Genomic DNA, 13,480 nt, shown 5'->3' with positions numbered 1-13,480 from the left:
GTGGTTGCAGGGGTCCAGTCACAGCTCCTGGCCCCGCCTCTTCACTGGTCACTACTGGGTCACTCCCTGCACCATTAGCTTTATCATACCTCTTCTTAAAGCTATGAATGAATCCTGCCTCCACTACATCGTTTCCCAGACTATTCCACTTCCTGACTACTCTGTGACTGAAGAAATACTTCCTAACATCCCTGTGATTCATCTGAGACTTCAACTTCCCATCTTTGGAACATCCTCTCTCTGTCCACTTTCTAAATTCCTCTCAATATTTTATAAGTTGTTTTCATATTCCCCCCCGTCTCTCCTGTCTTCCAGTGCCGTCAGATCGATTTCCTCGCAGGATGTACTCCGTAGCTACGGGACTAGTCTTGTTAGAAACCTTTGCACTTTCTCTAGTTTCCTTACATCCTTGGCTAGGTGTGGGTTACAAACTGGAGGTGCACACTCAAATATGGGCCTAATATACACGGTGTGCAGCGTCCTGAACGATTCCTTATTAAGATGTCGGTATGCTGTTCTGAGGTTTGCTAGGCGCCCATATGCTGCAGCAGTTATTTGGGTGATGTGTGCCTCAGGAGATGTGTTCAATAGTGACCCCAAGATCCTTTTCCTTGAGTGACGTTTGTAGTCTCTGACCTCCTAGACTGTACTCCGTTTGTGGTCTTCATAGCCCTTCCCCAATCTTCATGACTTTGCACTTGGTGGGATTGAACCACAAGAGCCAGTTGTTGGACAAGGCCTACAGCCTGTCCAGATCCCTTTGTAGTTCTCCTTGGTCCTCGTCCGATTATATTCTTCTCATCAACTTCACATCATCTGCAAACAGGAGCACTTTGGAGTCTATTCATTCTGTCATGTCGTCCACAAATACCAGAAACAGCACCGGTCCTAGGACTGACCCCTGTGGCACCCCACTCGTTACAGGCGCCCAATCTGACACCTCGCCACGTACCATGACTCGCTGTTGTCTTCCTGACACGTATTCCCTGATCCATTGCAGTGCCTTTCCTGTTATACGTGCCTGGTCCTCCAGCTTTTGCACTAATCTCTTGTGTCTTACTGCTAATCTTACTGTCTTACTAATCTCTCTCTTGTCTTACTGCCATCATCATGTCATAGAACTCCAGTAGGTTTGTGAGGCAGGATTTCCCGTCCCTGAAACCGTGCTGGTTGTTGTTGATAAGCTCAATCCTTCATAGGTGCTCCGCCACTCTTCTCCTGATAATTTTCTCCATGACCTTGCATACTATACACATCAGTGACACTGGTCGGTAGTTTAATGCTTCATTTATGTCTTTTTTTGTGTTAAATTGGGACTACATATGCTGGTTTCCATACATCTGGTAGTCGCCCTGTTTCGATAGATGTGTTGAAGATTGTTGTTAGTGGTACACAAAGTGCCTCTGCTCCCTCTCTCAGGGCCCATGGAGAGATGTTATCCAGCACCGTCGCCGTTGAGGTATCAAGTTCGCTTATCAACCTCTTCACTTCTTCCTTGGTTGTATGTATAGTGTCCAACACTTGATGGTGTATCCAACCTCTCCGCCTTTCTGGAGTCCCTTCTGTCTCCTCTGTGAACACATCTTTGGATCTCATGTTGAGCTTCTCACATACTTCACGGTCATTTTTCGTGACCTCCCGTCCTTCCTTCCTCAGCCTGATTACCTGGTCCTTGACTGTTGTTTTCTTCCTGATGTGGCTGTACAACAGCTTTGGGTCAGATTTGGCTTACGCTATATCATTATCGTATTGTCTTAGATCTTCCTTCTTAAAACCCTACTACTTAAGATAAGATTTTGTTCGGATTTTTAACTCCGGAGGGTTAGCTACCCAGGATAACCCAAGAAAGTTAGTGCGTCATCGAGGACTGTCTAACTTATTTCCTTTGGGGTCCTCAATCTTGTCCCCTAGGATGCGACCCACACCAGTCCACTAACACCCAGGTACCTATTTGCTGCTAGGTGAACAGGACAACAGGTGTAAGGAAACGTGTCGAAATGTTTCCACCCGCCGGGAATCGAACCCGGGCCCTCCGTGTGTGAAGCGGGAGCTTTAGTCACCAGGCCACCGGGCCACTACTACTACTACTACTACTACTACTACTACTACTAATAATAATAATAATAATAATAATAATAATAATAATATCTTTATCTCTACAAGTACAAGGTATACATACTATAGCTGACATCAATAACATAATACTATATAGAAAGCCGCTTATTATGCTGAGCATTTCTGGCTAATTAGGTCAGTTTTGTCCCAGGATGCGACCCACATCAGTCCACTAACACCCAGGTACCCATTTTATACTGATGAGTGAACATAGAAAGCAGGTGTAAGGAAACACTCCGAATGTTTCCACCCTTGCCGGGAATCGAACCCGGACACTCATCGTGTGAAGATATATTTTTTACCACCAGGACACGGGCCACCACGCGAGCTGACTTACATAGACACTTTATACAATGGCTAACATGATTTACATTGAATATCTAACTTAGCTTACTATAGTGATGTAGAAGGAACAGATGAGTCCCATTAAGAGGACTGAGGCCCAGATGGGGAGGCTGGTGACTGAGGAGACAGCCAGTGACGGTGCGTAAACAGATATACCCATGTACACGAATAACGTCACTAATTGGATTCCTGTTGCCATCTTCCGTAGTGCTCGTGACTTGAACCGTAACTCTATGTACTGTAAGAGAAATTATTCTTTTATAAAGACGTTAAGTCACCACGGGGAACATAGTCCCCACGGGGAACATAGTCCCCACGGGGAACATAGTCCCCTCGGGGAGTATAGTCCCCACGGTGAACATAGTCCCTACGGGAAGCATAGTACTCAGAGTGAACATAGTCCCCACGGGGAGCATATTCTCAACGGGGAAGATAGCCCTCACAGAGAACATAGTCCACAGGGTGAACATAGTACCCACGGGAAACATAGCTCTCACGGTGAACATAATCCCCACGGGGAACATAGTCCCCACGGGGAGCATATTCTCCACGGGGAACATAGTACCCACGGGAAACATAGCTCTCACGGTGAACATAATCCCCACGGGGAACATAGTCCCCACGGGGAACATAGTCCCCACGGGGAACATAGTCCCACGGGGAACATAGCCCTCACAGAGAACATAGTCCACAGGGTGAACATAGTACCCACGGGAAACATAGCTCTCACGGTGAACATAATCCCCACGGGGAACATAGTCCCCACGGGGAACATAGTCCCCACGGGGAGTATAGTCCCCACGGTGAACATATTCCCTACGGGAAGCATAGTACTCAGAGTGAACATAGTCCCCACGGGGAACATAGTCCCCACGGGAAATATAGTCCTCAGGGTGAACATAGTCCTCACAGGGAACATAGTCCCATCGGGAAACATAGCCTTCACGGAGAACATAATCCCCACGGGGAACATAGTCCCCACCGGGAACATAGTCCCCACGGGGAACATAGTCCCCACCGGGAACATAGTCCCCACCGGGAACATAGTCCCCACGGGGAACATAGTCCCCACGGGGAACATAGTCCCCACGGGGAACACAGTCCCCACGGGAAATATAGTCCTCAGGGTGAACATAGTCCTCACAGGGAACATAGTCCCCACGGGAAGATAGTCCCACGGATGAACATAGTCCCCACGGTGAACATAGTCCCAACAGGGAAAATAATCCCCACGGGGAACATAGTCCCCACCGGGAACATAGTCCCCACCGGGAACATAGTCCCTACGGGGGAACATAGTCCCTACGGGGGAATATAGTCCCTACGGGGAACATAGTCTCCACGGGGGACACAATCAACACGAGGAACATAGTCCCCAAGGGAAACATAGTCCTCATGGGGAATATAGTCCCCAGGGGGAACATAGTCCCCACCGGGAACATAGTCCTCACGGGGGAACACAGTACCAACGGGGGAACATAGTCCCCATGGGAAACATAGTAACCACGGGGAACATAATCCCCACGGGGAACATAGTCCCCACGGGGAACATAGTCCCAACGGAGAACACAGACCCCACGGGGAGCATATTCCAAACGGGAAACATAGTCCCCACGGAGAACATAGTCCCACGGGGAACATAGCTCCCATGGGGAACATAGTACCCACGCTTAACATATTCCCCACTGGGAACATAGTCCCCACGGTGACCATAGTCCCCATCGTGAACATAGTCCTCACGGGAAGCATAGTCCCCACGGTGAACATAGTTCCTACGGGAAGCGTAGTCACCACGGTGAGCATAGTACCCACGGTGAACATAGTCCCCTCGGGAAGCATAGTCCCCACGATGAACATAGTCCCCTCGGGAAGCATAGTCCCCACAGTGAACATAGTCCCCTCGGGAAGCATAGTCCCCACGGTGAACATAGTTCCAACGGTGAACATAGTCCCCACGGGAAGCATAGTCCCCACGGTGACCATAGTCCCCACGGTGAACATAGTCCCTACGGGAAGGGTAGTCCCCAATGAGAACATAGTCCCTATGGGAAGGGTAGTCTCCACGGTGAACATAGTTCCCATGGTGAACATAGTCCCCTCGGGAAGCATAGTCCCCACGTTGAACATAGTCCCCACTGTGAACATAGTTCCCACGGGAAGCATAGTTCTCGCGATGAACAGAGTACCTACGGTGAACATAGTCACCACAGGGAAGAGTCCCCATGATGAACATAGTCCCCACGGTGAACATAGTCCCAACAGGGAAAATAATCCCCATGGGGAACATAGTCCCCACAGGGAACATAGTCCCCACGGGTAACATAGTCCCCACAGGGAAAATAGTCCCCAGGGGGAACATAGTCCCCACGGGGAACATAGTCCCCACAGAGAACACAGTCCCCACGGGTAGCATAGTCCGCACAGGGAATACAGTCCTAACGGGTAATATAGTCCCCACAGGGAACATAGTCCACACGGTGACCATAGTCCCAAGGTGAACATAGTCCTCACGGTGAACATAGTCCCCACGGTGAACATAGTCCCCACAGGGAACATAGTCCCCACAGGGAACATAGTCCTCAGGTGAACATAGTCCCCACAGGGAACATTGTTCCCACGGTGAACAAAGCACCCACAGGGAACATAGTCCCCACGAGGAGCATAGTCTCCAAGGGTAACATAGTAACCACAGGAAACATAGTCCCCGCGGGGAACATACTCACCACGATGAACATAGTCTCCACGGAGAACATAGTCCCCACAGGGAACATAGTCCCCACAGGGATCATAGTCCTCACGGGGAACATAGTCCCCACAGGAAACATAGTCCCCACGGGGAATATAGTCCCAAAAGGGAACATAGTCCCCACAGGGAACATGGTCCCCACAGGGAACATAGTCCTCATGGGGAACATAGTCCCCGCAGGGATCATAGTCCCCACGGGGAACATAGTCCCCACAGGGAACATAGTCCCCACGGTGAACATAATCCTCACGATGAACATAGTCTCCACAGGGAACATAGTCCCCACGGTGACCATAGTCCCCACGGTGAACATAGTCCCTACGGTGACCATAGTCCCCACGGTGAACATAGTCCCCACAAAGAACATAGTCCCTATGGTGAACATACTCACCACGATGAACATAGTCCCCATGGAGAACATAGTCCCCACAGGGAACATGGTCCCCACAGGGAACATAGTCCCCATGGGGAACATAGTCCCCACAGGGAACATAGTCCCCACGGGGAACATAGTCCCCACAGGGAATATAGTCCCCACAGGGAACATAGTCCCCACGTGGAACATAGTCCCCACGGGGAACATAGTCCCCACGAGTAACATAGACCCCACGGGGAACATAGTCCCCACGGGTAACATAGTCCCCACGGGGAACATTGTCCCCACAGGGACCAAAGTACCCACGGGGAACATAGTCCCCACGGGTAATATAGTCCCCACATTGAACATAATCACCACAATGAACATAGTCCCCACGGTGAACATAGTTCCCACTGGAAGCACAGTCCCCACGGGGAACAAAGTCATCACGGGGAACTTAGTCCCCACGCTGAACATATTCCCCACGGGGAACACAGTCCCCACTGGGAACATATTCTCCACGGTGACCATAGTCCCCATGGTGAACATAGTCCCCACTGGAAGCATAGTCCCCACGGTGAACATAGTTCCTACGGGAAGCGTAGTCCCACGGTGAACATAGTCCCCAAGGTGAACAAAGTCCCCACGGTGAACATAGTCCTCTCAGAAAGCATAGTCCCCACTGTGAACATAGTCCCAACGGGAAGCATAGTCCCCCCGGTGAACATAGTCCCCACGGGAAGCGTGGTCCCCACGCTGAACATAGTTCCAACGGTGAACATAGTTCCCACGGGAAGCATAGTTCCCACGGTGACCATAGTCCCCACGGTGAACATAGTCCCTACGGGAAGGGTAGTCCCCACGGTGAACATAGTCCCTATGGGAAGGGTAGTCCCCACGATGAACATAGTTCCCATGGTGAACATAGTCCCCTCCGAAAGCATAGTCCCCACGTTGAACATAGTCCCCACGGTGAACATAGTTCCCACGGGAAGCATAGTCCTCGCGATGAACAGAGTACCTACGGTGAACATAGTCACCACAGGGAACAGTCCCCATGATGAACATAGTCCCCACGGTGAACATAGTCCCAACAGGGAAAATAGTCCCCACGGGTAACATAGTCCCCACAGGGAAAATAGTCCCCAGAGGGAACATAGTCCCCACGGGGAACATAGTCCCCACAGAGAACACAGTCCCCACGGGTAGCATAGTAAGCACAGGGAATGCAGTCCTAACGGGTAATATAGTCCCCAAAGGGAACATAGTCCACACGGTGACCATAGTCCCCAGGTGAACATAGTCCTCACGGTGAACATAGTCCCCATAGGGAACATAGTCCCCACAGGGAACATACTCCTCAGGTGAACATAGTCCCCACAGGGAATATTGTTCCCAAGGTGAACAAAGCACCCACAGGGAACATAATTCCCACGGGGAGCATAGTCTCCAAGAGTAACATAGTAACCACAGGGACATAGTCCCCACTGGGAACATACTCACCCCGATGAACATAGTCCCCATGGAGAACATAGTCCCCACAGGGAACATGGTCCCCACAGGGAACATAGTCCCCACAGGGAACATAGTCCCCACTGGGAACATAGCCCCCACAGGGAACACAGTCCCCACGGGGATCATAGTCCCAAAAGGGAACATAGTCCCCACGGGTAGCATAGTCCCCACAGGGAAAATAGTCCAAACGGGTAACACAGTCCCCAGAGGGAACAGAGTCCACACGGTGACCATAGTCCCCACTGTGAACATGGTCCCCACGGGGAACATAGTTCCCACAGGGAACATAGTCCCCACAGGGAACATAGTCTTCACAGGGAACATAGTCCCCACGGGGAACATAATCCCCACGATGAACATAGTCTCCACAGGGAACATAGTCCCCACGGTGACCATAGTTCCCACGGTGAACATAGTCCCCACGGTGACCATAGTCCCCACGGTGAACATAGTCCCCTCAGTGAACATAGTCCCCACAGAGAACATAGTCCCTACAGTGAACATAGTCCCCACAGGGAACATTGTCCCTACGGTGAACACAGTCCCCACAGGGAACATAGTCCTCACGGTGAACATAGTCCCCACGGTGACCAAAGTACCCACGGTGAACTTAGTCCCCACGGTGACCATAGTCCCCACGGGGAACATAGTCCCTACAGTGAACATAGTCCCCACAGGGAACATTGTCCCTACGGTGAACACAGTCCCCACAGGGAACATAGTCCTCACGGTGAACATAGTCCCCACAGGGAACATTGTCCCCACGGTGAACATAGTCCCCACGGTGAACATAGTCCCCTCAGGGAACATAGTCCCCACAGGAAACATAGTCCCCACGTGGAACATAGTCCCCACGAGTAACATAGACCCCACGGGGAACATAGTCCCCACGGGTAACACAATCCCCACGGGGAACGTTGTCCCCACAGGGACCATAGTCCCCACGGGGAACATAGTCCCCACGGGTAACATCGTCCCTACGGGGAACCTTGTCCCCACAGGGACCATAGTCCCCACGGGGAACATAGTCCCCACAGGGACCATAGTCCCCACGAGGAACGTAGTCCCCACGGGGAACATAGTCCCCACAGGGACCATAGTCCCCACTGGGAACATAGTCCCCACGGGGAACATAGTCCCCACGGGGAACATAGTCCCCACAGGGACCATAGTCCCCACTGGGAACATAGTCCCCACGGGGAACATAGTCCCCACGGGGAACATAGTCCCCACAGGGACCATAGTCCCCACTGGGAACATAGTCCCCACGGGGAACATAGTCCCCACGGGGAACATAGTCCCCATAGGGACCATAGTCCCCACGGGGAACATAGTCCCCACGGGTGACATAGTCACCACGGGGAACATTATCCCAACAGGGACCATAGTCCCCACTGGGAATATAGTCCCCACGGGGAACATAGTCCCCACGGGTAACATAGTCCCCACGGGGAACATTGTCCCCACAGGGACCATAGTCCCCACGGGGAACACAGTCCCCACGGGTAATATAGTCCCCAAGGGGAACATAGTCCCCACGGGGAACATAGTCCCCACGGGTAATATAGTCCCCACGGGGAACATAGTCCCCAAGGGGACCATAGTCCCCACAGGGACCATAGTCCCCACGGGGAACATAGTCCCCACAGGGACCATAGTCCCCACGGGGAACATAGTCCCCACGGGTGACATAGTCCCCTCGGGGAACATAGTCCCCACGGGTGACATAGTCCCCACGGGGAACATAGCCCCCACGGGTAATATAATCCCCACAGGGACCATAGTCCCCACGGGGAACATAGTCCCCACGGGGACCATAGTCCCCACGGGGAACATAGTCCCCACGGGGAACATAGTCCCCACGGGGAACATAGTCCCCACGGGGAACATAGTCCCCACGGGTGACATAGTCCCCTCGGGAACCTACCCTTCAATCCTCTTTAATTTAAGAATACATTATCTTAATAATTAACATTATTTCTGTCCAAGATTAAGAAGCAGTGATAATTATCTGCTTTAAGAAATTATGATTAATTATTAAATTTTTAACAAATAGTTTGTCAGTCTGAGTCAATAATATTTGCGTTATTTCAGTTTTTGTTTATATTCTTATCTTCTCATTCATTGTTATTATTATTTTCATTAGTTATTTAATTATAACGTATTATTTGAAATGTAATTATTGTCTGTTATATTTATAAGATCCACTGTAACAAGAAGGTACAATATTGTGACTGTAACAAGAAGGTACAATATTGTGACTGTAACAAGAAGGTACAATATTGTGACTGTAACAAGAAGGTACAATATTGTGACTGTAACAAGAAGGTACAATATTGTGACTGTAACAAGAAGGTACAATATTGTGACTGTAACAAGAAGGTACAATATTGTGACTGTAACAAGAAGGTACAATATTGTGACTGTAACAAGAAGGTACAATATTGTGACTGTAACAAGAAGGTACAATATTGTGACTGTAACAAGAAGGTACAATATTGTGACTGTAACAAGAAGGTATAATATTGTGACTGTAACAAGAAGGTATAATATTGTGACTGTAACAAGAAGGTACAATATTGTGACTGTAACAAGAAGGTACAATTTTGTGACTGTAACAAGAAGGTACAATATTGTGACTGTAACAAGAAGGCACAATATTGTGACTGTAACAAGAAGGTACAATTTTGTGACTGTAACAAGAAGGCACAATATTGTGACTGTAACAAGAAGGTACAATATTGTGACTGTAACAAGAAGGTACAATATTGTGACTGTAACAAGAAGGCACAATATTGTGACTGTAACAAGAAGGCACAATATTGTGACTGTAACAAGAAGGTACAATATTGTGACTGTAACAAGAAGGTACAATATTGTGACTGTAACAAGAAGGTACAATATTGTGACTGTAACAAGAAAGCACAATATTGTGACTGTAACAAGAAGGTACAATTTTGTGACTATAACAAGAAGGTACAATATTGTGATCGTAACAAGAAGGTACAATATTGTGACTTAACAAGAAGGTACAATATTGTGACTAACAAGAAGGTACAATATTGTGACTGTAACAAGAAGGTACAATTTTGTGACTGTAACAAGAAGGTACAATATTGTGACTTAACAAGAAGGTACAATATTGTGACTGTAACAAGAAGGTACAATATTGTGACTGTAACAAGAAGGTACAATATTGTGATCGTAACAAGAAGGTACAATATTGTGACTGTAACAAGAAGGTACAATATTGTGATCGTAACAAGAAGGTACAATATTGTGACTGTAACAAGAAGGTACAATATTGTGACTGTAACAAGAAGGTACAATATTGTGACTGTAACAATAAGGTACAATATTGTGACTGTAACAAGAAGGTAAAATATTGTGTCTGTAACAAGAAGGTACAATATTGTGACTCTAAGAAGAAGGTACAATACTGTGACTGTAACAAGAAGATACAATACAATGACTGTAACAAGAAGGTACAATATCGTGACTGCAACAAGAAGGTACAATATTGGGACTGTAACAGGAAGGTACAATATTGAGACTGTAACAGGAAGGTACATTATAGAGACTGTAACAAGAAGGTACAAAATCGTGGCTGTAACAAGAAGGAACTATACTGTTACTGTAAGAAGAATGTACAATATCGTGACTGTAACAAGAAGGTCCAGTACTGTGACTGTAACAAGAAGGTAGGATATTGTGACTAACATGAAGATACAATACTGTGACTGTATCAGGAAGGTACAATATCGTGACTGTAACAAGAAGGTACGTTATAATAACTGTAACAAGAAGTTACAATATTGTGACTGTAACAAGAAGTTAGAATACTCTGTCTGTAACAAGAAAGTACAATACTGTGACTGTATCAAGAAGGTACAATATCGTGACTGTAACTTGAAGGTACAATACTGTGACTGTAGCAAGAAGTTAAAATATCGTGACTGTAACAAGGAGGTACAGTATAATGACTGAAACAAGAAGGTACAATATTGTGACTGTAACAAGAAGGTACAATATTGTGACTGTAACAAGAAGGTACAGTATAATGACTGAAACAAGAAGGTACAATATTGTGACTGTAACAAGAAGGTACAATATAATGACTGTAACAAGAAGGTGCAATATAATGACTGTAACAAGAAGTTAGAATACTCTGCCTGTAACAAGAAAGTACAATACTGTAACTGTAGCATAAAGGTACAATATCGTAAATGTAACAAGAAGATACAATATCGTGACTGTAACAATACAGTTAGTGTGACTGTAAATGTTCGAAGATGGACCTAAACGTCGTGGTAAACTTTTGTCTTCATGTGCGGTTTGCATGTGTACTAACAGACATGTCCGAGTATATTTCTAGCTCAGTGTTTACATTTTTCATGAAGGGTTCTTGATCCAAGGAATTTGAGCTATCCTCTCCTATGTCTGATAAAACCAGGTGACCTTCCATGTTGCAAGCACTGTGTGACCCCTTACAGGTTTAGCATTTCTTTATTATTATATTAATAACATGCTGCAAGAAGCCCCTGTCACGTACCTAACTCCTGAAGACTTTGAGAAGGCAATAAATGACCTGCTTCTGCACTCTGCCCCAGGTCCAGACTAATGGAACTCCGTGTTCATCAAGAATTACAAGAAGCCGCTATCACGTGCCTTCAGCATTCTATGGAGAGGGAGCATGGACACTGGGGTCATCCTACACTCACTAAAAACAACAGACATAGCCCCACTCTTCAAAGGGGGCAGTAAAGCAATAGCAAAAAACTACAGACCGATAGCACTAACATCATATTTCATAAAAATCTTTCAAAGGGTTCTAAGAAGCAAGATCACCAACAATCTAGATACCCATCAGTTACACAGCCCTGGGCAGCACGGGTTTAGAGCCGTGTTGTCCAGGGTGCGTCTTTTTTGAGGATTGTGTTGTTCCATGGATTAAAGTGTCAGGAGTTTTCGCTCGCTATGAAGCCGGCCAAAGGAGCATGGGTTCGACTCCTTGGCTAGTCGCAGTGTTGTTATTGATCAATGTCACTCGTTCGTGGGTACAATAATATAAAATAATGCTCGTTGGGCTAGTACACCAAACAGGGAGTAGAATGAAATTAGCTTAGAAGCATCCACACCACCGTATATATCCGGATGACGGGTACAACACCTAGCTTGGCTGGGTGCGTCTTTCATGAGGATTGTGAGGTTCCGTGGATTAAAGTGTCAAGGGTTTTCGCTCACTATGAGACTGCAAAAGCAGTATGGGTTCGACTCCTTGGCTAGTCGCAGGGCTGTTATTGATCAATACCATTCGTTCGTGGGTACAATAATATATATATACCTATATGTATTTTGTGATCAGTTTTCTCCATCGTCACGCTGAACAATACAGTCACCCCTGAGCATATATCTCACTGTTTTCTAAACAATACGTATCGTGCTCCTTTAAGGCATTAACGCACAACTGGTTCCTCTCACCACTTATCCAGCTGCTCCTCCCTCCACTCTCCCTTACCATCTCCCACACAGCACGTTCCCAACAACAACACTTGCACCACACATCATTGTGTTCTCTTCCTCACCCCCAGCTCATTACTGACATAAAAATGCGTGTCCTGTTCAAGGTGTGTGAGGGAAGGAAAGGTGATTTGATGTATGTGAAGGGATCTTGTTCGGAGAAATTAGGGCTACCCATCCTTTCCTTGGGTCAAATCTGATTACTTCTCATTCTCCAGGCTGCTACTAGAGTTGTGCTAAGCCATAATAATAATAATAATAATAATAATAATAATAATAATAATAATAATAATAATAATAATAATAATAATAATAATAATTAATATTAATAATAATAATGATGATAATAATAATACAGTTTCTGTTATCTTCAAGAATCTGAGCAGCTGAAGATAAATTTAAGAATTTAACTATAAATCTGTGTCATGTTGATCTCAAAATTTGTAATTATATTTACTACTAATATAATGAGAAATATGTCATGAAATTATACCACACTGACCTGCAAGAGTACTATTTAAAACTCCGACAGAACCTTACTTACAGTACTCCCAAACTGACATTGAAGAGTGCCTGTCTGTTCTCCATTATAGCCACACAGACAACAACCGATGCCACTCTGACCTGTAAGAGCGCCGCTGTCAATTCTGACAAAGCCACACTTACATCAGATGATACAACAATGACTCGGAAGAATGCTCCAAAAGCGTACAGAAACATTTCTACAAGGGTCTCTGTGTCACACAGCATGCATTGTCACACTGACCTCAAACATGGCAACAAGGATCTCTGTGTCACACAAAATACATTGTCACACTGACCTCAAACATGGCAACAAGGATCTCTGTGTCACACAACATACAATGTCACACTGACCTCAA

General features: G+C 46.8%; 1 protein-coding gene across 2 annotated transcripts in view; it reads right to left on the bottom strand.

Annotated features, from left to right (window-relative positions):
• The window catches only part of LOC138855264 (sodium-coupled monocarboxylate transporter 1-like), a 130,451-nt gene that overhangs the window by 83,947 nt on the left and 33,024 nt on the right, over positions 1-13,480 (bottom strand). Inside the window, exon 3 of one of the 2 annotated variants that reach the window (XM_070103760.1) lies at positions 2,510-2,698. The exons of the other annotated variant lie outside the window; for it this stretch is intronic. Coding sequence (XP_069959861.1) covers positions 2,510-2,698 — 189 coding nt within the window. The remainder of the gene's footprint in view (positions 1-2,509; positions 2,699-13,480) is intronic. 2 annotated transcript variants of the gene reach the window in all.

Source organism: Cherax quadricarinatus, chromosome 87 (genome assembly GCF_038502225.1).
Source record: "Cherax quadricarinatus isolate ZL_2023a chromosome 87, ASM3850222v1, whole genome shotgun sequence".
Classification (NCBI taxonomy): Eukaryota; Metazoa; Arthropoda; class Malacostraca; order Decapoda; family Parastacidae; genus Cherax; species Cherax quadricarinatus.
This window is presented reverse-complemented; position numbering and strand designations above follow the sequence as displayed.